The sequence below is a fragment of the Ascaphus truei genome, chromosome 14 (assembly GCF_040206685.1).
Source record: "Ascaphus truei isolate aAscTru1 chromosome 14, aAscTru1.hap1, whole genome shotgun sequence".
In the NCBI taxonomy this organism is placed as follows: Eukaryota; Metazoa; Chordata; class Amphibia; order Anura; family Ascaphidae; genus Ascaphus; species Ascaphus truei.
The window spans coordinates 15,718,255-15,744,732 of NC_134496.1; the positions used below are offsets into that span (position 1 = coordinate 15,718,255).

The window sequence follows — 26,478 nt, forward strand, 5'->3', positions numbered from 1 at the left end:
CTCCTATTACCCCATATAACTGCTCCCTATAACTCCTCCTATTACCCCATATAACTGCTCCCTATAACTCCTCCTATTGCCCCATATAATCAACGTATTTATCATCTCTCTCCTCTTCTCTCTCTATTCAGTTATATAGCGCAAAGTATCTCAGTATCCCGCACAACCTCCCCTCACCCCACCAAACCTCTAGGACTAGTTCCAAACGGATCCTGAATCCGGGATATATTTAGTCTCCAGGCTAGGAAGGAGAGAAGGGGGGAGAGGGGGGTGAGGAGGAGGAGGGGGGAGACTGTGGGGAAATCTGCAGTCTGCGGAGGAACCCATCACACACTATATCATACACCTCTGGCAGGTGGGAGCAGGGGGGTGTTAATGGAGCGACGCTCTGCAGGTCTCTGGCAGGGGAGGTGTTAATGGAGCGACGCTCTGCAGGTCTCTTGCAGGGGAGGTGTTAATGAAGCGATGCTCTGCAGGTCTCTGGCAGGGGAGGTGTTAATGGAGCGACGCTCTGCAGGTCTCTGGCAGGGGAGGTGTTAATGAAGCGATGCTCTGCAGGTCTCTGGCAGGGGAGGTGTTAATGAAGCGATGCTCTGCAGGTCTCTGGCAGGGGAGGGGTTAATGGAGTGACGTTCTGCAGGTCTCTGGCAGGGGAGTGGTTAATGGAGCGTCGCTCTGCAGATGTTTGGAGGGGGTGGGAAGTTTTGGAGCAACGCTCTGCAGATCTCTATGAGGGGAGGTATTAATAGAACGATGCTCTGCAGGTCTCTGGCAGGGGAAGTGTTAATGGAGCGACGCTCTGCAGGTCTCTGGCAGGGGAGGGGGTAATTGAGCGATGCTCTGCAGGTCTCTGGCAGGGGAGGGGTTAATGGAGTGACGCTCTGCAGGTCTCTGGCAGGGGAGGGGGTAATGGAGCGATGCTCTGCAGATGTTTGGAGGGGGTGGGAAGTTTTGGAGCAACGCTCTGCAGATCTCTATGAGGGGAGGTATTAATAGAACGATGCTCTGCAGGTCTCTGGCAGGGGTGGGTTTAATGGAGCAATGCTCTTCTGATGTCTGGCAGGTACAGGGTTAAGGGAGCGATCTTCTGCTGGGCTTTATCACTGACATGAATGTATATTGAGTTATTTTTATTTTCAGGAGATCTTCCAGGCAATGGGGTTAGCGCTTAGCGGAGGTGAGAATGTCACCATGTCACTGTCACCCTGCGGGGGGAGGGACAGGCTCACAGCTCCCTTCTGTGTCACTGTGTCACCCTGCAGGGGGAGGGACAGACTCATAGCTGCCTTCTGTGTCACTGTGTCACCCTGCGGGGGGAGGGACAGACACATAGCTCCCTTCTGTCTGTGTCACCTTGTCACCCTGCGGGGGGAGGGACAGACTCATAGCTCCCTTCTGTCTGTTTCACTGTGTCACCCTGGGGGGGGAGGGACAGACTCATAGCTCCCTTCTGTCTGTGTCATTGTGTCACCCTGTGGGGGGAGGGACAGACTCATAGCTCCCTTCTGTCTGTGTCACTGTGTCACCCTGTGGGGGGAGGGACAGACTCATAGCTCCCTTCTGTCTGTTTCACTGTGTCACCCTGGGGGGGGGGGAGGGGGGACAGACTCATTGCTCGCTTCTGTCTGTTTCACTGTGTCACCCTGTGGGGGGAGGGACAGACTCATAGCTCCCTTCTGTCTGTGTCATTGTGTCACCCTGTGGGGGGAGGGACAGACTCATAGCTCCCTTCTGTCTGTGTCACTGTGTCACCCTGTGGGGGGAGGGACAGACTCATAGCTCCCTTCTGTCTGTTTCACTGTGTCACCCTGGGGGGGGGGGGGGGGACAGACTCATAGCTCCCTTCTGTCTGTGTCACTGTGTCACCCTGTGGGGGGAGGGACAGACTCATAGCTCCCTTCTGTCTGTTTCACTGTGTCACCCTGGGGGGGGGGGGGGGGACAGACTCATAGCTCCCTTCTGTCTGTTTCACTGTGTCACCCTGTGGGGGGAGGGACAGACTCATAGCTACCTTCTGTCTGTGTCACTGTCACCCTGCGGGGGGAGGGACAGGCTCATAGCTCCCTTCTGTCTGTGTCACTGTGTCACCCTGCGGGGGGAGGGACAGACTCATTGCTCCCTTCTGTCTGTGTCACTGTGTCACCCTGCGGGGGAGGGACAGACTCATAGCTCCCTTCTGTCTGTGTCACTGTCACCCTGTGGGGGGAGGGACAGACTCATAGCTCCCTTCTGTCTGTGTCACTGTGTCACCCTGCGGGGGGAGGGACAGACTCATAGCTCCCTTCTGTCTGTGTCACCCTTTCTGGTCGGTAATAAATCCCATTTATAATATATATATATATATATTTCATATAGATATTTATCACATATAAAGATAAGATAATTATGTGTATATATATATATATATATCTACACTTTTGTATTTCAGGAGTTCAGATATTTAGTTTACTGCTCTGGACGGGAATAAGCATTGCAATGATTATTATGGGTATGTATCAGCGCACGCACACGCACGCGCAAAAAGGTGACATTTATTGACTCGACACCTTTTTACATATGGGAGTGCCTGTCCTGTTTTCCTTTTTCTGTATCTTTTTGGACAGTATGCACCCTTCCTTTATCTTAATTTTTTGTTTTGTGTGTCCTGTTTCTATATATATATATATATATACTAGCTGAGAGACCCGGCGTTGCTCGGGATGTAATTTTGGGGGGGACGGACGACAGGGTTGGGCTTCCCCCGGGTGACTGGGTGACTGACTGAATGGGTGACTGACTGGGTGACTGACTGAATGGGTGGGTGACTGAATGGGTGGGTGACTGGGTGACTGACTGAATGCATGGGTGACTGGGTGACTGACTGAATGGGTGGGTGACTGGGTGGGTGGGTGTGTGGGTGACTGAGTGAGGGGGTGGGTGACTGAGTGAGTGAGTTGGTGGGTGACTAAGTGAGTGGACTGGTGACTGAGTGAGTGGGTGGGTGACTGACTGAATGGGTGGGTGACTGGGTGGGTGACTGAGTGGGTGACTGAGTGGGTGGGTGACTGAGTGGGTGGGTGACTGAGTGGGTGGGTGACTGAGTGGGTGGGTGACTGAGTGGGTGGGTGACTGAGTGGGTGGGTGACTGAGTGGGTGGGTGACTGAGTGGGTGGGTGACTGAGTGGGTGGGTGAATAAGTGGGTGGGTGACTAAGTGAGTGAGTGGGTGGGTGACTGAGTGAGTGGGTGAGTGACTGAGTGAGTGGGTGACTGGGTGGGTGACTGAGTGGGTGGGTGGGTGACTGAGTGGGTGGGTGGGTGGGTGACTGAGTTGACTGAGTGGGTGGGTAACTGAGTGGGTGGGTGAAAGTGGGTGACTGGGTGAAAGTGACTGGGTGACTGGGTGGGTGTGTGGGTGACTGGGTGGGTGTGTGGGTGACTGGGTGACAGTGCGTGGGTGGGAGATGGTGGGTGACTTACCTTGACCCCGTAGCATCTGGCTGGGGCAGGAGGTGAGTTCGGGAAGCTGGGGGGGGGGGCAAGAGTGGCAGGAGGCCCGCGCCGCGCTTACCCTCCGTCTGGGAGCTGGTGCACTTGAGGAGGCCCGCGCTTCCCATCTGTCCGAGAGCCGGCGCACGTGAGGGGGAGTGCAGGAGGCCCGGGCCGCGCCCCGCTTCCCCTCCGTTCCTCGTTGTGAGCGAGGGGGGAGGAGCCTGGAGTTTGCTGCTGAGCAGGAGGGCCGCGCTTCCCCTCTCCGGGAGCGGCGCACGGTGAGGGTGATGGTGTGGCTGGGGATGTTGCGGAGCGTGTGGATTTGGGTGAGTTGGGGAGGGGGGAGAGAGTGAGGGGCACCGGGAGAGGAGGGGCACCTTGAGAGGAGGGGGGGGGGGTGTGGAAGGTGAGCTGCGGTCCAACTGACGGGGGAGATGTGTGTGTGTGTGTGTGTGTGTGTGTGTGTGTGGTCACTCCGCCTCAGGCCAATGAGAGGTGTGGGGGCGGGCGGCCCAAGGGACCAATGAGATTTCCCCAAGGGACACAGGAAGATGCAGACAGGCATACAGTGCTTTCACAAATATATAATAAGATATATATATATATATGCTCCTGAGGGAGATTACATCGGTGGGGTGTGTATATGGCTCCGCCTGCGTTACCCTGACTCAGGGGCTGGAATTCCGGCGGCTGGGACATGAGGTAGCAGTGTTATATAATAATGGGCGCCAGGAACTTTTACAGCACAAGCGTCCTTTATCCGTGCCCCCAAACACCGACGCCGCTCGTCAGACATACGTGAATACTGCTCTTCTATAAGTGCACGTGCTTAATGAAGATTTGCTTCATTAGATGGGTGCAAATGAATGTCCCACCTTTCAATATATATCAAATAGTCCACGGGCCAGTCCTGTTCTCAGTGTATTTAGAGACACGCAGGACACGTCGGTCACAGCCTCATTTCTCCCCGTTACATCGGGTTTCAGGCAGATAGAGTTTAGTTAGAGAGCGGGGAATCCTTAGCTTGGTGTTAAATGATTCTGAATTCTATCAATCCAAATACCCTCTCTACACATTTTCCTTAACAAGTCTGAGCATCGCAACCACCCGATTCTCTCACTGTCCGCCCGATATTCTGAGGCTATCATCAGAACACTGCTTCTTCATTTAGCAATATTGACTTTGATTTACACACCCGTCTTTGTTCTGTCACTAAGTAACAAAAGCAATAACTGGGCTCCTAATCTTTTAAACCCGATCTCTTTTGTAATGTCTTACTAACTATTTAACTAAGGTTACATTCCCACCCTCGTGACCCCCCCCCCCCCCCACTATTCAACTCAGCGGACATGAAACATACTTGTACTAACTTTCGTACACAATGGAGATGAATAAAACAAGATGGATGCTGAAACCACGTGAAACCTTTCTTCGCCTGCCTGTCCACACTGATTTATCTTCTTATCTGTGTAGAGGCGGCTAATTGTTTTTGAATATAATTTCTAGCTTAATTTAATATTCCTTATTTAAACGAGTTACATGCTGAATATATATATACTGTATATAGACAATATAGCATCTTTATTATTCAGGCTTGAAACCGTCCTATCTTCACTAACACTGCTAGTAGCCCTTTAGTGGGATATATACACAAGTGGAAAATGTGAGTTTATTACCTTGATAAGAAGTTCTCTATAACAGGGGGGGCACAAACTATTAGAGTAGCGCCCCCCCGCCCCCCGTGTTCGCGCCCCCCTCACCTCTTGTGCCGACGTCAAGTGACCCCGCGGCGTCATTTGACACTATGTTGACGGTCATGTGACGTGACGTGACGTCACATGGCATCGCGGCATCATTTGACAGAGCGTTGCCATGGCGACGCGTCAGCAGCCTTCTGAATCCTGGTAAGTTGAGGTTGCAGGGGCCTCACGCGGTCCCCCGGCATTTACTTTAAATGCCTCGGGGAAGAGCGCGGGGCCTCTGCAACCGCCCGCAACCCAACCCCAAAAAGTCTTCCGCCCCCCAGTTTGCACACCGCTGCTTTACAACACTCTCTTGATATACTGACCCATGACGGCTTGCTTATAGGTCACTTATATATATATATATATATATATATATATATATACAGTGTTCGACAAACCTATACATTTGCTCGCCCCGGGCGAGTGGATTTAACATCGTGGCGAGCTCCTATAGGCCCAAGTAGCACACGTTTGGTACTAGGTGGCGAATAGATTTTTTGGTGATTTGTCGACCACTGTATATATATATATATATATATATATATAGACACATACACACACATACACACACATACACACACACAGTATATAGAGAAACAGAGGGCGAGAGGGGTTTAATCCGTGATATAAATTAATTGTGTTTTTTGGGGGAAAGTTAGAATATTTTCCCACAATCAAATTCCCCGCTGTGTTTTTAATACATTTCTTTCCCCAAAGAAGTTTCCTATTTTTATGAAAAATAAATTGAAGTGTTTTTGTTCTAGCAACGAGATGTAACTGTAGTGCAGAGACGCACACGCATGTAACTAGCAATGAGACGCACATGGGTGTAACTGTAGCACCAACACACACACGTGTGTAACTGTATTGATGAGACAAACGCATGAAACTGGAGTGACGAGAAACACACGCGTGCAATTGTACCACGGACACACACACACACGCGTGTAAATGTATTGATGAGACAAACGCGTGTAACTGTAGCGACGAGACGCACACGTGTGTAACTGTAGTGATGGGACACACGCGTGCAACTGTAGTGACGAGACACACACGCGTGTAACTAGCGACGAGACACACGCGTGTAACTGTAGCGACGAGACACACGCGTGTAACTGTAGCGCGGTTGGTAATGTTGCTGATGTCTGTCCTTGCAGGGGTCTCACATCACGGTGACTGTCTGATCCAGCCTCTTATACCCACCTACCTAACAGTGGGGGGGTCGGCTCATATCGTCGCCATCGCTGTCCTGCCAATAAAGCTTCTGTCACACCAACTAGCCGGCGTCTTAGAGGGACTTCTGCTGCTCTTCAGTCTGTGCTGGCTTATAACAGGTAAGTACCACACGAGCACAACAAGGTGTGTGTGTGTGTGTGTGTGTGTGTGTGTGTGTGTGTGTGTGTGTGTATATATATATATATATATATATATATTTGTGTGTGTGATGTGTGTGAGTATGTATGCATATATATGTGTGTGTGTGTGTATATACAGGCATACCCCGCATTAACGTACGCAATGGGACCGGAGCATGTATGTAAAGCGAAAATGTACTTAAAGTGAAGCACTACCTTTTTCCCACTTATCGATGCATGTACAGTACGGCAATCGTCATATACGTGCATAACTGATGTAAATAACACATGTGTAATAGGCTCTATAGTCTCCCCGCTTGCGCACAGCTTCGCTACAGGTAGGGAGCCGGTATTGCTGTTCAGGAAGTGCTGACAGGCGCATGCGTGAGCTGCCGTTTGCCTATTGAGCGAGATGTACTTACTCGCGAGTGTACTTAAAGTGAGTGTCCTTAAACCGGGGTATGCCTGTATATATATTGTGTGTGTGTGTGCGTGTGTGTGTGTGTGTGTGTGTATATATAGATACAGTATACATATACAAGATAATCAGCGCATATAAGTAGCACTCAATAATAAACAATACTACTGTAGTAATATAATAAACACTTGTGCAAAGGTGAATAGATGAAATATAATATTTGCAAATATGTGCACACACATTTAGTACATAGCACTAAAAACATGCAGATGGATGCTAGTACATACTAAAACAAACCATGCGATCATTAGTAAATACGTAATCATAGCACATGTAGAGAGATAATACAGATAATACAAAGGCGAGTGATAAGGCGCGTGCTCCGTAGACTATGCACAATGTAATTACAGCAAGAGGCTGATTAAAGAGGCAAAGATAATAAACAATTACAATACTAAGCACGCTCAGTCACTATTACCCCAGGTGCACCTGTTGCTGGGTAGGAGGGGTAGGAAGGGTAGGAGGGGTAGGAAGGGTAGGAGGGATAGGAGGGGTAGGAAGGGTAGGAGGGATAGGAGGGGTAGGAAGGGTAGGAGGGATAGGAGGGGTGGAGGGGTAGGAAGGGATAGGGGGGATAGGAGGGGTAGGAAGGGTAGGAAGGGTAGGAGGGATAGGAGGGGTAGGAGGGGATAGGAGGGATAGGAGGGGTAGGAAGGGTAGGAGGGATAGGAGGGGTAGGAAGGGTAGGAGGGATAGGAGGGGTGGAGGGGTAGGAAGGGATAGGGGGGATAGGAGGGGTAGGAAGGGTAGGAAGGGTAGGAGGGATAGGAGGGGTGGAGGGGTAGGAAGGGATAGGGGGGATAGGAGGGGTAGGAAGGGTAGGAAGGGGTAGGAGGGGATAGGAGGGATAGGAGGGGTAGGAGGGGTTTGTATGGATATGTTTTAAGTAGTTAAAACAATAAGTTATAGGCCTACAACCTTATGCTAAATCAGGGGTGCACACTTTTGGTGCTGCGCCCACCTGCCTGCTCTCCCCCAATGCTCGCGCCCCCCTTACCTTTGTGACGGCGTCACATAACCCTACGGCATCGTGACGTTGCGTTGCCATGGCGACACGGCGCCCGAAGCCGGCTGAATCACGGTACGTGAGTTGCAGAGGCCTCGCGTGGTCCCCCCAGCATTTCATTTGAACGCCGGGGGGAAGCGCGCGGGGCCTCTGTAACCGCCGTGCCCCCCCAAAAAAATCCTGCGCGCCCTAGTTTGCGCACCCCTGTGCTAAGGCATAGAAGTACTGCACCTAATTATCTCGGGGTACATTAACTTAAGGTTTCCGTTTTATTGTCTAGCGCAGACTGACTTCCTGAGCCAGCCAGATACTGTGTGTGTGTGTGTGTGTGTGTGTGTGTGTGTGTGTGTGTGTGTGTGTGTGTGTGTGTGTGTGTGTGTGCGTGCGTGCTTGTGTGCGTGCGTGCGTGCGTGCAAGGACACAATTGGATCTGCAGATTTGTAATATTTCGCTTGTTAGAGAAGGTTACTTTTGAGTGATCATAGGGCAATTACCCCGACACTCTCACTTTTCGTTGTGTTTTCACCATTTATCTTATATATTGAGCATAGCTCCTATTAAAGTTAATTGATTGTGATACATTCATAATACAACCATGTACCCTGCTAGGGGGCGTTACTGCCCCTATGTGGGGGGACTTCTTCTGCCCTCCAGTCCGGCCCTTGAGTTAAACTGTGAATTGAGCGCTCTCGCTAGTGGGGATACCTTTGTCTCTTTGGTCCGTGACACTCCCTTATCTATAATATGAACTATTCTACAATAGTACTAACAGAATGCATGTACAGTATATCTGAAGGTGTGTAAACAAAGAATCAGGTGTGACCTGCCAATACCATACAATAAAACAAAACCATTCTGAATGCATTATTAATGTTGGGATATTCAATGAATCAGATGCTATGAACATGTAGCCACTAATAGCACCGTCCCTTCGAGACGCAGGCGGATAGCGTGCGCACACAAACGCTCCTTGTCAGTTCCTTGAGTGTAAGTTGGTATATTTCCACCCAGAGTCCTTTGACAAGTATTTTGATGTTAAATAAAGTCCTTTTAAGTGTGACATTTTCTCATAACCGGTTGATGATAGGTGCAGCCCCACAGACGAGGATACCACTCCTCTTCTATATACCACTCCTCTTCTATGTACCCCTCCTCTTCTATGTACCACTCCTCTTCTATACACCACTCCTCTTCTATACACCACTCCTCTTCTATGCACCACTCCTCTTCTATGCACCACTCCTCTTCTATGCACCACTCCTCTTCTATGCACCACTCCTCTTCTATGCACCACTCCTCTTCTATGCACCACTCCTCTTCTATGCACCACTCCTCTTCTATGCACCACTCCTCTTCTATGCACCACTCCTCTTCTATGCACCACTCCTCTTCTATGCACCACTCCTCTTCTATGCACCACTCCTCTTCTATGCACCACTCCTCTTCTATGCACCACTCCTCTTCTATGCACCACTCCTCTTCTATGCACCACTCCTCTTCTATGCACCACTCCTCTTCTATGCACCACTCCTCTTCTATGCACCACTCCTCTTCTATATACACTCCTCTTCTATGTACCACTCCTCTTCTATGTACCACTCCTCTTCTATGTACCACTCCTCTTCTATGTACCACTCCTCTTCTATGTACCACTCCTCTTCTATGTACCACTCCTCTTCTATGTACCACTCCTCTTCTATGTACCACTCCTCTTCTATGTACCACTCCTCTTCTATGTACCACTCCTCTTCTATGTACCACTCCTCTTCTATGTACCACTCCTCTTCTATGTACCACTCCTCTTCTATGTACCACTCCTCTTCTATGTACCACTCCTCTTCTATGTACCACTCCTCTTCTATGTACCACTCCTCTTCTATGTACCCCTCCTCTTCTATGTACCCCTCCTCTTCTATGTACCCCTCCTCTTCTATGTACCCCTCCTCTTCTATGTACCCCTCCTCTTCTATGTACCCCTCCTCTTCTATGTACCCCTCCTCTTCTATGTACCCCTCCTCTTCTATGTACCCCTCCTCTTCTATGTACCCCTCCTCTTCTATGTACCCCTCCTCTTCTATGTACCCCTCCTCTTCTATGTACCCCTCCTCTTCTATGTACCCCTCCTCTTCTATGTACCCCTCCTCTTCTATGTACCCCTCCTCTTCTATGTACCCCTCCTCTTCTATGTACCCCTCCTCTTCTATGTACCCCTCCTCTTCTATGTACCCCTCCTCTTCTATGTACCCCTCCTCTTCTATGTACCCCTCCTCTTCTATGTACCCCTCCTCTTCTATGTACCCCTCCTCTTCTATGTACCCCTCCTCTTCTATGTACCCCTCCTCTTCTATGTACCCCTCCTCTTCTATGTACCCCTCCTCTTCTATACACCACTCCTCTTCTATACACCACTCCTCTTCTATACACCACTCCTCTTCTATACACCACTCCTCTTCTATACACCACTCCTCTTCTATACACCACTCCTCTTCTATACACCACTCCTCTTCTATACACCACTCCTCTTCTATACACCACTCCTCTTCTATACACCACTCCTCTTCTATACACCACTCCTCTTCTATACACCACTCCTCTTCTATACACCACTCCTCTTCTATACACCACTCCTCTTCTATACACCACTCCTCTTCTATACACCACTCCTCTTCTATACACCACTCCTCTTCTATGCACCACTCCTCTTCTATGCACCACTCCTCTTCTATGCACCACTCCTCTTCTATGCACCACTCCTCTTCTATGCACCACTCCTCTTCTATGCACCACTCCTCTTCTATGCACCACTCCTCTTCTATGCACCACTCCTCTTCTATGCACCACTCCTCTTCTATGCACCACTCCTCTTCTATGCACCACTCCTCTTCTATGCACCACTCCTCTTCTATGCACCACTCCTCTTCTATGCACCACTCCTCTTCTATGCACCACTCCTCTTCTATGCACCACTCCTCTTCTATGCACCACTCCTCTTCTATGCACCACTCCTCTTCTATGCACCACTCCTCTTCTATGCACCACTCCTCTTCTATGCACCACTCCTCTTCTATGCACCACTCCTCTTCTATGCACCACTCCTCTTCTATGCACCACTCCTCTTCTATGCACCACTCCTCTTCTATGCACCACTCCTCTTCTATGCACCACTCCTCTTCTATGCACCACTCCTCTTCTATGCACCACTCCTCTTCTATGCACCACTCCTCTTCTATGCACCACTCCTCTTCTATGCACCACTCCTCTTCTATGCACCACTCCTCTTCTATGCACCACTCCTCTTCTATGCACCACTCCTCTTCTATGCACCACTCCTCTTCTATGCACCACTCCTCTTCTATGCACCACTCCTCTTCTATGCACCACTCCTCTTCTATGCACCACTCCTCTTCTATGCACCACTCCTCTTCTATGCACCACTCCTCTTCTATGCACCACTCCTCTTCTATGCACCACTCCTCTTCTATGCACCACTCCTCTTCTATGCACCACTCCTCTTCTATGCACCACTCCTCTTCTATGCACCACTCCTCTTCTATGCACCACTCCTCTTCTATGCACCACTCCTCTTCTATGCACCACTCCTCTTCTATGCACCACTCCTCTTCTATGCACCACTCCTCTTCTATGCTCTATGTACCCCTCCTCTTCTATGTACCCCTCCTCTTCTATGTACCCCTCCTCTTCTATGTACCCCTCCTCTTCTATGTACCCCTCCTCTTCTATGTACCCCTCCTCTTCTATGTACCCCTCCTCTTCTATGTACCCCTCCTCTTCTATGTACCCCTCCTCTTCTATGTACCCCTCCTCTTCTATGTACCCCTCCTCTTCTATGTACCCCTCCTCTTCTATGTACCCCTCCTCTTCTATACACCCCTCCTCTTCTATACACCCCTCCTCTTCTATACACCCCTCCTCTTCTATACACCACTCCTCTTCTATACACCCCTCCTCTTCTATACACCACTCCTCTTCTATACACCACTCCTCTTCTATACACCACTCCTCTTCTATACACCACTCCTCTTCTATACACCACTCCTCTTCTATACACCACTCCTCTTCTATACACCACTCCTCTTCTATACACCACTCCTCTTCTATACACCACTCCTCTTCTATACACCACTCCTCTTCTATACACCACTCCTCTTCTATACACCACTCCTCTTCTATACACCACTCCTCTTCTATACACCACTCCTCTTCTATACACCACTCCTCTTCTATACACCACTCCTCTTCTATACACCACTCCTCTTCTATACACCACTCCTCTTCTATACACCACTCCTCTTCTATACACCACTCCTCTTCTATACACCACTCCTCTTCTATACACCACTCCTCTTCTATACACCACTCCTCTTCTATACACCACTCCTCTTCTATACACCAGTCCTCTTCTATACACCAGTCCTCCTCTATACACCAGTCCTCCTCTATACACCAGTCCTCCTCTATACACCAGTCCTCTTCTATTTATTTATTTATTTATAAAATATTTTACCAGGAAGTAATACATTGAGAGTTACCTCTCGTTTTCAAGTATGTCCTGGGCACAGAGTAAAACAAATAATACATGGTTACAAGTACAGTTACATAAATGAACAGGGTATACATTATATACAAGACATTGCGTGCACAGTTAAAGAAAATATAAATTATGAGCGTATGAAACAGTTACAGACCAGATTAAAGTGTGAGACAGCCTTAGATTTGAAAGAACTTAAGCTGGTGGTGGATATGAGAGTCTCTGGTAAGTTGTTCCAGTTTTGGGGTGCACGGTAGGAGAAGGAGGAACGTCCGGATACTTTGTTGAGCCTTGGGACCATGAATAGTCTTTTGGAGTCTGATCTCAGGTGATAGGTGCTGCATGTGGTAGGGGTGAGGAGCTTGTTCAGGTAGCTGGGTAGCTTGCCTAGAAAGTATTTGAGGGTGAGACAGGAAAGGTGAACTTTGCGTCTAGACTCTAGTGATGACCAATCTAGTTCTTTGAGCATTTCGCAGTGATGTGTGTTGTAGTTGCATTGGAGAACAAAACGACAAATTGAATTGTAGAGGGTGTCAAGTTTGCTAAGGTGGGTTTGAGGAGTCGAGCCATATACTATGTCTCCATAGTCAATAATTGGCATTAGCATCTGCTGTGCAATACGCTTTCTGACCAGGAGACTTAGGGAGGATTTGTTCCTGTAAAGTACCCCTAGTTTGGCATAGGTCTTGGTTGTCAGGGTATCAATATGCATCGCAAATTTTAAGTGGGAGTCAAACCATAAGCCTAGGTATTTAAAACTAGTGACAGGTGTTAGGGTGGTGTTAGCGTTGGTTCTAATCAGGAGCTCAGTCACTGGAAGCTTTACAAATTTAGTCTTGGTCCCAAATACCATTGTTACAGTCTTGTCAGTGTTTAAAAACAGTTTGTTTTGGGAAATCCAGTTTTCGAGTCTCCAAAATTCAGACTGAAGTATGTGTTGAAGGTCAGGGAGGCTATGGCTGTGTGCATATAGGATTGTGTCATCTGCATACATGTGTATTGAGGCTTCCTTACAAGCTGTGGGAAGATCATTAATGAACACTGAGAAGAGTAGGGGCCCCAGAACAGAGCCTTGCGGGACACCACAGGTGATATCCAGGGGGTTGGAGTTAGAGCCTGAGATGGACACATGTTGGGATCTTCCTTATAGGTAGGACTGAAACCAGTTTAAAGTATGTTTCCCTACTCCAGAGCTCTGGAGTTTGTTAAGCAGGATAACATGATCAACTATGTCAAAAGCCTTTGCAAAATCTAGGAATACTGCACCAGTGAGTTGTCCCCGTTCCATTCCACACTGGATTTCATTGCAAACTTTTAGCAGGGTAGTTACGGTGGAGTGTTTGGGACGAAACCCAGACTGGAATTGGCTAGGGAAATTTGTCTTGGTGTAGAAATCGCTTAATTGGGAATGGACACATTTTTCCATAACTTTGGATAGAATTGGGAGAAGTGAGATTGGTCTGTAGTTTGAGACAGTGTTTTTGTCCCCACTTTTGAAGATTGGGACAACTCTGGCAGTTTTCCAGGTCTTAGGGATATGGCCTGCAGACAGGATAGAGTTGACTATGGACGCAATTGGTTTGGCAATGGCTGGGGCACCAAGTCGTAGGAACCTAGATTGTAGTAAGTCGGGTCCACATTGGCTGCTTAGTTTTAGTTTGAGGAGCGCTTGTGTAATCTCCTCTTCAGATACTGGGCTAAATTGAAAATTGTGGGCAGTGTTGGGAGAGGGTGGGGCTATAGGGATACTCCCAGGATGAGATTCATGTTTGGGGTTTGTGCTGCGTTTCGCTAATAAGTTAGTGGCACACCCCACAAAGTAATCATTGAATGCATTTGCAATGTCAGTGGGGTTTGTCAGAGTAATATCCCCCTTAGTGATATTACTTGGTTGTTGATGGTTAGGAGGCTGGAATATATTGTTGATAACCTTCCAGAAGTTAGCTGGGTTTGATGTATTTTGGTGGAGATTGTAAGAGTAATATTGTGCTTTTGCATGCCTTGTTTGCCTTGTGCACATGTTCCGCAGGCATCTGTAGTGATTGAGATCCTTGGTAGTGCCAGTTACTTTGTAGCTTTTCCACAAGGCATCCCTGAACTGGTAGAGTGCTATAAGGTCAGGTGTAACCCATGGAAGGTGGGCCCCCCCGTACCCTTATTTTGCATAGTGGAGCATGGGTATCGCAGAGTTTTAAGAACTCGGATTGGAAATAGTCGAGCGCAGAATCGGGGTCGGGAATTAAATCGAATCTGTGCCATGGGCAGTTGGTAAGGTTTCAATATTGCATGGTCACTGAAAATGTCAGGAAGGATGCCAGAGGATTGGATTCTGCTGGGGTTTGAGGAGAGAATCCAGTCTAGCAAGGAATGGTTATGCGATTTCAGGTTTATCCGTGTGGATTGGGAAATGAGTTGCGATAGGTTAAGTGACTTGAGTTGTATCTGGATTTTGTGGTTTTTAGGGTCAAGCCAATTGAAGTTGAAATCCCCTAGAACTAGCAGCTCACTCTTCTCATTCAGAGAGGAAATGGAGGCAAAAAATTGGGTGATATCAGTCAAGGATTGTAGAGGGGCTTTAGGGGGGCGGTAGATGCCAGCAAGCAAGATGGGCTTAGAAAAGGGGAGGCAGATTTTGCCAACTAGAGTTTCAAAAGAGGGTGGACTTGGTGGGCAATTTAACAGTGTAAATTGTAAGGTGTCTGCAATATAAAATAACACCTCTCTTTGACCTATCTCTCCTAAAAATGGAGTATCCCTGAATGGCGATATTTGCATCAGGGGTTTTAGGGGATAGCCATGTTTCTGTAAGAACGATGGCTTTGGGTTTATGCATAAGGCACCATGCCCTTAGTTCATCCAGTTTGGGCAGCAGGCTCCGGATGTTTATATGGGCGACAGATAGCCCTTTTTGGAATTTAAAGGTGGAATTCTCAGGGGCATGGGACAGAGCTGAAATGGGAGGACCTGGGTTAGTTTCAATATCACCTGCTAAAGAGAGTAGTAGTATGAGTAGAAATTTGGTTAGTTGTTTGCAAGTTGTAGATTTGTGGTGTTTGCCATTAGAGTGAGCAGTGGTTGGTGTGCTGGTTTTTAGAGTTCTCCACCAACATTCAGTAGATAGTGCAAGGCTTTTGAGTAGTCCAGGGTGTATGGTGATGTTGGGTGTGGGCCAGGATGGAGGAGTTTGTAGTGGATAGAGGGAGTAACATCTCCATGAGGCCAGGAGAAAGAAAAAAAGTTAAAATACATAGCAGGTTCATGATGCCAGAGGTAGGCAGTGCTGCAAGGAGCTGTTGTGAGCAGAGTGAGTGTGAGCAGACTAAACAGCAGGTGTGTGCCTGTTCCTTGTCAAATGTTTAGCTGTATTGCAATGCTAGAGTCAGTTCAGGGTTTCAGTGTATTGTGCAGTCAGTGTTGGGAGAGACTGCAGTAAATAAGTTGTAAAGGGGTGGGGGGTTGAAATAGGCAGGTAAGCAAGCTTGGGATCATAGTGTGATCTGAATAGCTTACCGTTTGTTGTCTTGAGTTAAAGAGTTTGCAGAAAGAAGCAGTCCCCAGTCACCTCTAGTCAAACTGTAGTCTAACTGTATTTATCACTTAAAAACCTCACTTTAAATGCCTCACTATCTAATGCCAATTGCAGTTCTATACACCACTCCTCTTCTATACACCACTCCTCTTCTATACACCACTCCTCTTCACACACACACACACACACACACACACACACACACACACACACACACACACACACACACACACACACACACACACACACACACACACACACACACACACACACACACACACACACACACCTTGTTGTGCTCGTGTGGTACTTACCTGTTATAAGCCAGCACAGACTGAAGAGCAGCAGAAGTCACGCACGCACGCACGGATATATTTATTTGAATGTGTTGGTAGAAACTGAAGTACTCATTTACTCGGGTATAAACTGATTTTGCTGCTCGTAATGTATCACTTTGGCCACTAGATGGTGCATGGAACAGCACGGTGAGGGGCAGGGGAACTAGAAGCTTTAACATGCAGAGAATTATTATATTTAATATCTCTGCAAAGCATTACTATTTAACTACCTGCAGATCCTCACTTCCTGTCTCCCGCTGATCATTACTCCCTCTTTCCCTGAGCTCATCACTCCCTCTCTCCCTGCAGCTTCTCACATCCTCTCTACCTGCAGACCATCACCCCCTCTCCCTGCAGACCATCACTCCTCTATCCCTGCAGCTCATCACACCCTCTTTCTCTGCAGAAAATTGCTTCTCTCTCTGCAGACCATCACTCCTCCCCCTGCAGACCATAACTCCTCTCTCCCTGCAGACCATCGCTTCTCTACCTGAAGACCATTGCTTCTCTCTCCCTGCAGACCATCACTCCCTCTCTCCCTGCAGACCTTCACTCCTCTCTCTCTGCAGACCATTGCTTCTCTCTCCCTGCAGACCATCACTCCTCCCCCTGCAGACCATAACGCCTCTCTCCCTGCAGACCATTGCTTCTCTCTCCCTGCAGATCATCACTCCTCCCCTGCAGACCATCACTCCTTTCCCTGCAGACCATCACTCCCCTCTCCCTGCAGACCATCACTCCCCTCTCCCTGCAGACCATCACTCCCTCTCTCCCTGCAGACCATCACTCCTCTTTCCCTGCAGCTCATCACTCCAGCTATCCCTGAAGACCATCACCCAAGCTATCCCTGCAGCTCATCACTCCTTTCTCTCTCTCTGTATCCTGCAGGCAGTGTGTGGGTATTTCCAGTGTACTCCATCACGTTCCCCATCCTGTGTGACCGCTCCCTGTATAACTTCGCCTTGAGTATCCTGGTCTTTCACTACATTTACCTGGCTATATTCTCTATTGGTGTGGTGGTGCTCATCTGTATCTCTGGGGTCAAGGTGAGTCCACACACACACGCGCACACACACACACACACACACACACACACACACACACACACACACACACACACACACACACACACACACACACACACACACACACACACACACACACACACACACACGCTGATATAGCCGGCGTTGCCCGGGATGTAAATGCGTAATAGGTAGTATTATTTATAAATCGTGGAACAATAGGTGACTATTTGTTGTAAAGGTTGGATAATAATGTTGAAAAGAAAGATGGAAGAAAATGTAATACGATGTTGTTTAAAAATGGTCTATTGTAAACACACCACAGTACAATGTATATTTTGGTGACATAAGTGATGTAAAAATGTGAGGCGTGTGTCCCGCTAGGGTGTGAGGCGGCGGGTGGGTGTTGAGTACGGGTGGCGCGTGGGTTGTAAGTGCTGGCTGTGAGTGGGGGTCCTGCTAGGGGGTGAGGCGGCGGGTGTGTGGTGAGTGTGGGCGGCGGCTGGTCAGTGATGTCGGTGTGTGAGTGCGGCCGGTGTGTGGTGAGTGCGGCCGGCAGCTGGTGAGTGATGTCGGTGAGTAGGGGCGGGAGGCAGCAGATGTGTGTCGAGTGTGGCGGGTGTCTGTTGAGTGCGTGCGGCGGCTGTGAGGCGGTGGGTGAAAAGCAGAGGCGGCGGGAGTGCGGGCGGGCGAAAGGCAGAGGCGGGTGGGCGGGCGAAAGGCAGAGGCGGGTGGGCGAAAGGCAGAGGCGGGTGGGAAGGCAGGAAGGCAAAGGCGGGAAGTGGGGGAAGGGGGGGAGGTTTGAGGGGGAGTGGGGGGGTGGTTTGAGGGGGAGTGGGGGGTGGTGTGAGGGGGGGCATATGTATTGTCATCAATTATGTATCCGCCGCCCGTACGGCCGCTTGCTCTCCCGTCCGGGCGTCCGTTCCCCCGGTGGCTCTGCGGCCGGGCGCCCCCCACCCGCTTGGTCCCCCAATGGGTCGGGCCTCTCCCCCCAAGGTTGGTCCCCCGATGGCTCGGGGCTTTCCCACCTCCCGCCCGGTTCCCCTATGGCTCCGCAGGCCGACGGAGGCGCGTGCACGCGGCGGCAGGAAGCGCCATGTGTGGTCCTGGCCTGAGGCAGGAGGCTGCGGGGCTGAAATTGGTGAGGTAGGGGGGACATAATTTATTGATTAATGGCCGTTCCCTGGCCGTCCGCTCCCCCGCTTGCTCCCGGGCGGTTGAGGCAGGACGCGACGGCGCAGGGGTGTGTGGCGGCGGGCCGGCGCCAGTGGTGTGAGGTGCAGGGGTGTGAGGTGGGAGGCGGCAGGGTTGTGAGGCGGCAGGGGTGTGAGGCGGGAGGCGCAGGGGTGTTTGGGCGCAGGGGTGTGAGGCGGCGGTCCTGCGGGAGGGGTGTGAGCTTTGAGGCCGGAGGCGCAGGGGTGTGAGGCAGCGTTTTTTACTGACTTACCTGGGCGGGAGCCGGCGGCTGGTGCACATCGTGTGGTAGGCAGTCTTGGAGAGGAGCACGCTGTGTGAGGGTGGTGTGTGTGTGTGTAAGAGTGGGTCAGACTGTTAGAGCAGAGCGGCCAATGAAAGCCGCGGGGTGGCGAATGGGCTGACGGAGCAATCTGATTGGCCAGAGGCTGAGTGACAGACCGACGGACCAATCAGATTGCCCATGAGCACAGCCAACATACAACGTTTTCAAAAATATATATATAGATATATATAAATATATACACACACACTTCCATATATACAGTATATATATATATATATATATATATATATATATATATATAGCCATGTTAGTCCAGTTGTGATAGAGGAGAACTCTCGAAAGCTTGTCCTATGACATAAATTGTTAGTCCAATAAAAAAGGTATCACCTAATACTAAAGAACTAATTTATTCTATATATATATATATAAATATATACACACACACACACTTCCATACACACACACACACACACGCGCGCGCGTGTGTGTGTGTGTGTGTGTGTGTATCTGCACAGTGTTAGCCGAGCTTTAAACATCAAAAATCAATAGACGATACCGTTCTGTGGCTAACGAAATGCTTTTATTTGTGCGAGCTTTCGAGATACACTGATCTCTTCTTCCGGCGATGTTACAATGTATAAAGCAAGCAAGGTTTAACTTAAAAACAGTGCATCCTGGAATGTTATCTGTGACTGAAACCTAATCCTCCCCCTGTGTAGTATGCGATTTATGACTCAAGGTGTTAAATAGTCCCTGAATGTTAGCGATGTAAGAGTGTGTGTGTGTGTTTAAATAAAAATTTATAAAGAGCCCACAGTGTCTACAGCGCTTTACAAACGGTGTGTGTGGAGTGGGAGTGTATATAAATGGTGTGGGTAGGTGTGGAAATGTAAGAGGCTGTAGCATTACTAAAAGTGTTTGTAGATACTATGTGGTCCCTATTGGTACAGTATATAGGGATGGAATTACATAGAGTATTTGTATGTGTAAGAGACAGCTGTGTGTGCATTCATATAGTGCAGTATGTATAGACATGACCTTTAGCACTCATGGGAAGAGAGTTCTCTTGTGTCAGTAGTGACTCAGTAAACTGCGGTACAAATACCACACAGGAACCTGGAGTACATAATCAGAGGAAGGTTCACCTAATCCTCCAGCAATGTCGTGTACCTCAGCGGTGCGCAAACTGGGGGGGGCACCGCCCAAGGGGGGGCGGGTGAATTTGCAGGGGGGGGCGCAGGCTGTTACAGAGGCCCCCCCCAGGCATTTAATTTAATGCCGGGGGTGGCGTGAGGCCTCTGTAACCTCACTTATCTACTGGCAGCCGGGTCTTCGGCGACGCGTTGCCATGGTAACATGGAGTAAAATGGCGCCGCGGGGTCATGTGACGTCACGCATCGCCATGGCAACGCGCGTTTAATGATGCGGTGGGGTCACGTTACGTGAGCCGTAACGTCATTTGAAGCCGTGCCTTCAAGGTGAGGCGGGGCGCGAACGCTGCCGCTCCCAGGAAGGGGACCGCAGCTGAAAAAGTTTGCGCAGCGCTGGTGTACCTCATCATGTGCATGAAATGGACAGGGGCTAAACAAGAGAATTAATCTATATTGCCACAGCATCACACGCGGATCAAGAGACAGTCCTGTTGATGAACATTTCTCTGACTCTGGCCATAAGATGAACGATCTGAAGGTGGCCATACTCAAAGTAATCTTAGAACACCGAAAGAGACAGTTGCATGAATACAAGTTTATGCAACTGTTCGGGACACTTAGCTGTGGCCTAAATCGAGACCACAGTCTCATGAGTCACTACTGACAAGAGAGAACTCTCTTCCCATGAGTGCTTAAGGCCATGTCTATCCATACTGCGCTATATGCATGCACACACAGCTGTCTCTATGTAATTCCATCCCTACATACCAATAAGGACCACATAGTATCTACACACACTTTTAGTAATGCTACAGCCTCTTACATTTCCACACCTACCCACACCATTTATATACACTCCCACTCCACACACACCTTTTGTAAAGCACTGTAGACACTGTGGGCTCTTTATACATTTTTATTTACATACACACACACACTCTTACCTCACTAACATTCAGAGACTATTTAACACCTCAAGTCATATATCGCATACTACACAGGGGGAGGGATAGGTTTCAGTCACAGATAACATTCCAGGATGCACTGTTTTTAAGTTAAACCTTGCTTGCTTTAGTCAATGTAACATCGCCGGAAGAGGAGATCAGTGTATCTCGAAAGCTCGCACAAATAAAAGCATTTCGTTAGCTACAGAGCGGTATTATCTATTAATTTTTGAATATATATCTACACACACAGTATACACACACCTATATACGGGAGACATATACACCCACACACAAACCTATATACAGACATAATATATACACACATTTCTACAAACACCTATATATATGCACACACACAGACAGGCCTATATACAGACATATATACAAACACACATACCTATATACAGACATATTTATAACGAGAGGGAGATGTAAAATGTGTAAGATAATAAATACACACACATTTAAACAGTATATACACCGTGTTCACGAAAAAAGGGACCCCTTTCATTTTTTCATCATATCTTATATATTGTCCGCCCAATCTCCATGAAACGTTGCACAATTGTCTGCTGTGTAAATGAGCACTATATAAGAAGCACAATGTAGACAAACAACAGATGTTGACTAAATTGATGTCACTGTGTTATGTGAACAGGTCCCAGATACGCTGCGGGAGGTACGTGTTCATTAAACGGGAAATAGGAGATTTTCTTTCATAGCGCGTAAATGTATTTAACTGTTTATAATCTACACACACATTCCCAGCTAGCTCAAACTACCACACCCACCACAAGTAAATATTATTATTTAAACTTTATACTTATTACTTTATATGTTTTGTCAATTGGATATAGCATTGGGCACCTCTGTCATTTCTGTTTATAATATAATCTGAAACACTAAGATTACTATAAAGCTGGATCTTAAAATGTGTTTAAAATCCCATCTTCGCCTTTTAGGTAATCTAATGAGAGGCTTCAATAATTTAAAACCTATCACTAAAATAAAGGGCCTAGGAGACTCCATTACGACTGATCCGGATACTATCTGTAATGTATTCAGAGACTATTCTGAGGAACCCTATAAGAAAGGAGAGATTCATGAGGAAAAGAGGGACCCCTTCTTCAAAAAGCGAAAATTCCCAAAAATAACAAAGGAACGAATGGCCACCATGAACGCCCCAATAACGTTAGAAGAAATTACAAGCACAATACAAAATGTGAAACCCCCTAAGGCACCAGGCCCGGGTGAGTTTTCGGGAGAATACTATAAATGACTTATTCATGAAGTTACTCTCCTGTTACAAAAAAACCTTTCAAAACATTCTAGAGGGAAATTGAATACAGTACTCCCATCCAGTGACCCAGCCCACATTACATTTATACACAAACCCGGAAAGGACCCCCTCTTACCGGGGTCATACCGACCAATATCCCTCATAAACCAGGACACCAAACTCTTCACTGAAATACTAGCGGATAGATTAGCCAAGGTACTACCTAACATTATGCACCCAGACCAATCGGGTTTTATAAAGGGTAGGTCTGCGGTATAAACAAACATCAGGAAAGTCCTATCGGCTATATCGTGGAACAGGATTTTACATTTCTCTGCCTCCCTTTGCAGCTCATGGGATTCGTGTCTCCCTAACTTACCAGCCTGCTATTTTCCCTGTCCCAGCAGCTAGCTGCATGTGAAAAGGCAACATTATTGTTACATGCTGTTTACCCAGCCTGTGTTGGTTGCCTGCAACTCCTATTCTCCTAGCTGAGAGTGGGCTATTCCCACCCCCCTGTCCTTGCTGACAGTTAGTATAGTCTCACTTCCCTTCTAGTGTGACCCTTGCTCCCCACTTCCCTTTCACCCTGGACTCTGAGTGAGTACCTGCCTGCTATTTGCCCCAGCAAGGCCTTTCTGTTTTACATTGCCTTATCTTGATACACTGCACTTCACAGAGAGAAGCACTCTCTACCCACACTACATCTGCAAGTACCTTTCTTCCTGTGATTTTCCCTCAATAAAATTAAGAAAGACAAAAGGACTTGTTGTGCTTTGGAAGAGGGAAGGCATGAGTTAAGCTAACTGGAATTATTCATACATCATTCGTGACCCTGGTTCCAGGGTAGGCTATACAATGGGTCTATATAAATAAAGTAAGGAATACAGCTTTGATAGTCAGAGATGCATAAAAGGCTTTCAATAATATATATTGGGAACATGTTTTCTACACATTAGATCAATTCGGATTGTATGGGAACTTTAATAATATGCTGAAAACTATATATATATATATATATATATATATATATCACTCCACTGGCAAAAACGATAGCAGCAAGGTGCTTCTCAAAGTCATTTCCACTACACAGGGGAACCAGGCAGGGTTGCCCACTCTCCCCCCTATTGTTTAATTTGGCAATTGAACCACTAGCACAAACTCTAAGAGATATGGAGGAATTCGAGGGAATACAAGTGGTGACAATAGACCTGAAAATGGCAATGTTTGCAGATAATATATTAATGTTTGTCTCCAATCCAGACAAGTCAATAGAAAAAATCTTAAATCATATAACATAGTTTGAAGCATTTGTAGGTTTCAAGATTAATATAGCATAAACGGAGTTGAGTAGTGCAGCTGATCATAAAATCCCACTTAAAATAACAAGGTCCCCGATCAGATATTTGGGAATAAACCTGGAGGCAAATCTATCTAGATTATAGGACAACAATATCAAACCAATAATCCATTTTTTTTTTTAGAGGAGTTAAGATCCTGGATGTCATTTCCACTATCCTTTTTTGGCAGAGGTTGCGTTCTCAAAATGATCTCGTTTGCTAGACGGCTTTATCCATTACAAACTCGTCCTTTAATGACCAAGCATACAGACATAAATGAACTATACGAAGGTTTTTCAAAAGTTCCTGTGGAACGGGAAAAGAAGCAGAATTGCTGTGAAAAAGCTTCATTATGAGTAAGGAAATGGGAGGAACCAACATACCTGTAATGTTAGAGATTACAATCCGGCCTGTTTATTGAGGCATGTGGGTGACTGGATCCTAGATGAGAACTATTACTCATCCCTGGAAATTAAAAAGAATTTTCCAATCAGCTCTCACTGGGAGAACTGCTACATGTGGAATGGAATAAGATTCCCCGGGAAATCAAAGCAAATCTATTATTCCCAGATTCCCCTGGAGACTAGCACGGAAAAAATGTATCCTACTCCGTATCTAAATACTTACCCATTCTGGGTAATTGTAAATTTCTCACCCGGGGAAAAAAACAGAACACAATTCCCCCCACAAAATACATACCAAAAAACTTCCCACCCCCAAATACATACAAAAAACATCCCCCCCCAATATATACAACCTCCCCACCCCCCCATATATATACAAAAAAAAAACACCTCCCCAATGCATATATAAAAAAACAATACATATAAAAAAACAATATATATAAACCCGCCCATACATATATACAGAATATATATATATATATATATATATATATATATATATATATATACTGAGTTAAATTATGGTGAGTAAAAAAAGTGACAAAAACCCTCCACAGGAAAGCAAATATAGCTGTATGCTCATCTGCATGTCTTAGGCAGGTCTGCAACCTGGGGAAAGGCGGGGTTGCAGACCTGCCTAAGACATGCAGATGAGCATACAGCTATATTTGCATATATATATATATATATATATATATATATATATATATATATATATATATATAAAAAGACCCCAATGCATATAAAAAAAAGACTAATGCATTTAAAACAAAGGCCCCAATGCATATAAAAATAAAACCAATACATATAAAAAACACATTCACATAAAAGTGTGTGTGGCGCGCGCTCATACTGGACAAACACAGCAAATTGTAGCAATGTGTTTGATTTCGAGCTTGCGCGCCCGCTCAGCATCACCCTGTCCGCAGCCTAAGGGAGGGACAGGTGGGGGGTGCCTGGGGAGGGGGAGAGCCCTCCAGTCCTGCCGCCGAGGAGGGAGGGAAGGGACAAATGAGGGCAGCCCCAGGAAAGGGGAGGGTCCGGCTTTCCTTCACATAAAGAGGCACTTGCCTGGCCAGGTCCCCCTGTCGGTGGCCCTGCACACAATACCCTCACAACCCCCCCTCCTACACACACCATACCCCCTAAATCCTCCCTACACACACAAACAATACCCTCACAAACCCCCTACAAACACACACACACACACACACACACACACACACACAATACCTTCACAGAAAAAACTACACACACAAAATATCTCCATAAAATCCCCCTACACACACACAATACTACCACAAACCCTCCATACACACAATAACACCACAAACCCTCCCTACACACACACACACACACACAGAATACCTCTGCCCGCGCCCAACTTCCAGCGTCTGCCGGGCTCGGGGCAGTTTTTCCAGCTCTCGCACCCTGTCGGCGCCATAACACTGACAACCATAAAAGTATGTATATATGGTCCTCCTTGCCATTGTGCCATCCTATACCCCCCCCCCCCCCAGCATCCTCTTCCCCCTCTGTGCTGCTGTGGATGTACAGCCCCCCCCTCCATCCCTAATTCTCACCTTCCTTATCTCTGTTTTAACCCCCTCCCAGTGCCTTCCCCACCTCCACCTCATATACATCTCTCTGGTCTACATTCTCCCTTTTTTTTTCTTTCCCAATCCCTGTCTAAGTCACAGAAACCTTTGTATATCAGTATTGCCGACCTGAGGAAGAGAGGAAAACTCTCGAAAGCTTGTCCTATGACATAAATTGTTGGTCCAAATAAAAAGGTATCACCTAATACTGAAGAACTCATTTATTCTGCACTATCACAACTGGACTAACACGGCTATTTCCATTTTATATATAAAACTTATATTGGGCTTATTGGGCTTATTGGATATATATATATATATACTGTATATTTACCTGTACCTATATACACATACAAAATAATATGAACAGTAACATAATCGTGTGTAATATATATATATACTACTCTGTATGTATTGATTCCCAGGGCCTCACTAAAGCCTCCCTCTTCTGAGCCCAATCTCACAACTACAATCAAGAGCGTCTCCAGCGGGAAACCTGCCCTATCCTACACCTCTAGGACCGTTATATCTGCGTCCTGACATGTCCGGCCTAATGAAGCCGTCACTGTTAATGTTGTCCTGTCCTTGGCTATGTTAAAGACGCCGTGATGATTTATAAGTAATAAAATATATGACCTTGAGATAGAGCGACTCTCTAAAGATATATATATTTTTTATATACATATTTGTCAACGCGCCCTGCGTGCGAAACGCGTTAGCGGATCTGTCAGGACTCTACTTCGATGTTTTTTTAACCAATAAATGCCGTACTTGGTCACCA

At 47.3% G+C, this 26,478-nt stretch overlaps 1 protein-coding gene across 6 annotated transcripts; it reads left to right on the forward strand.

Moving 5' to 3' along the window:
* Nucleotides 1-299: 299 nt before the first annotated feature.
* On the forward strand, nt 300-26,478 carry LOC142465655 (transmembrane protein 272-like). 6 transcript variants are annotated; one of them, XM_075569809.1, is made up of 6 exons: nt 300-355; nt 1,141-1,177; nt 2,429-2,488; nt 6,373-6,549; nt 17,359-17,516; nt 26,123-26,478. In XM_075569809.1, exons 2-6 carry the CDS (start codon nt 1,156-1,158, stop codon nt 26,147-26,149), a joined length of 444 nt encoding a protein of 147 aa, XP_075425924.1. In that variant the 5' UTR covers nt 300-355; nt 1,141-1,155; the 3' UTR covers nt 26,150-26,478. The 6 variants fall into 6 exon arrangements, with proteins under 6 accessions (XP_075425924.1, XP_075425927.1, XP_075425926.1 ...); XM_075569812.1 differs by having other exon boundaries at nt 341-435; XM_075569811.1 differs by lacking the exon at nt 300-355 and adding an exon at nt 368-558.

Excerpts from the sequence above, each read along its gene's own strand:
- LOC142465655 (XM_075569809.1), top strand. The coding sequence starts at position 1,156 with ATGGGGTTAGCGCTTAGCGGAG. Across the intron at positions 1,178-2,428 it reads GGGGTTAGCGCTTAGCGGAG|GAGTTCAGATATTTAGTTTA; the intron begins GTGAGAATGTCA and ends TTTGTATTTCAG. Across the intron at positions 2,489-6,372 it reads CATTGCAATGATTATTATGG|GGGTCTCACATCACGGTGAC; the intron begins GTATGTATCAGC and ends CTGTCCTTGCAG.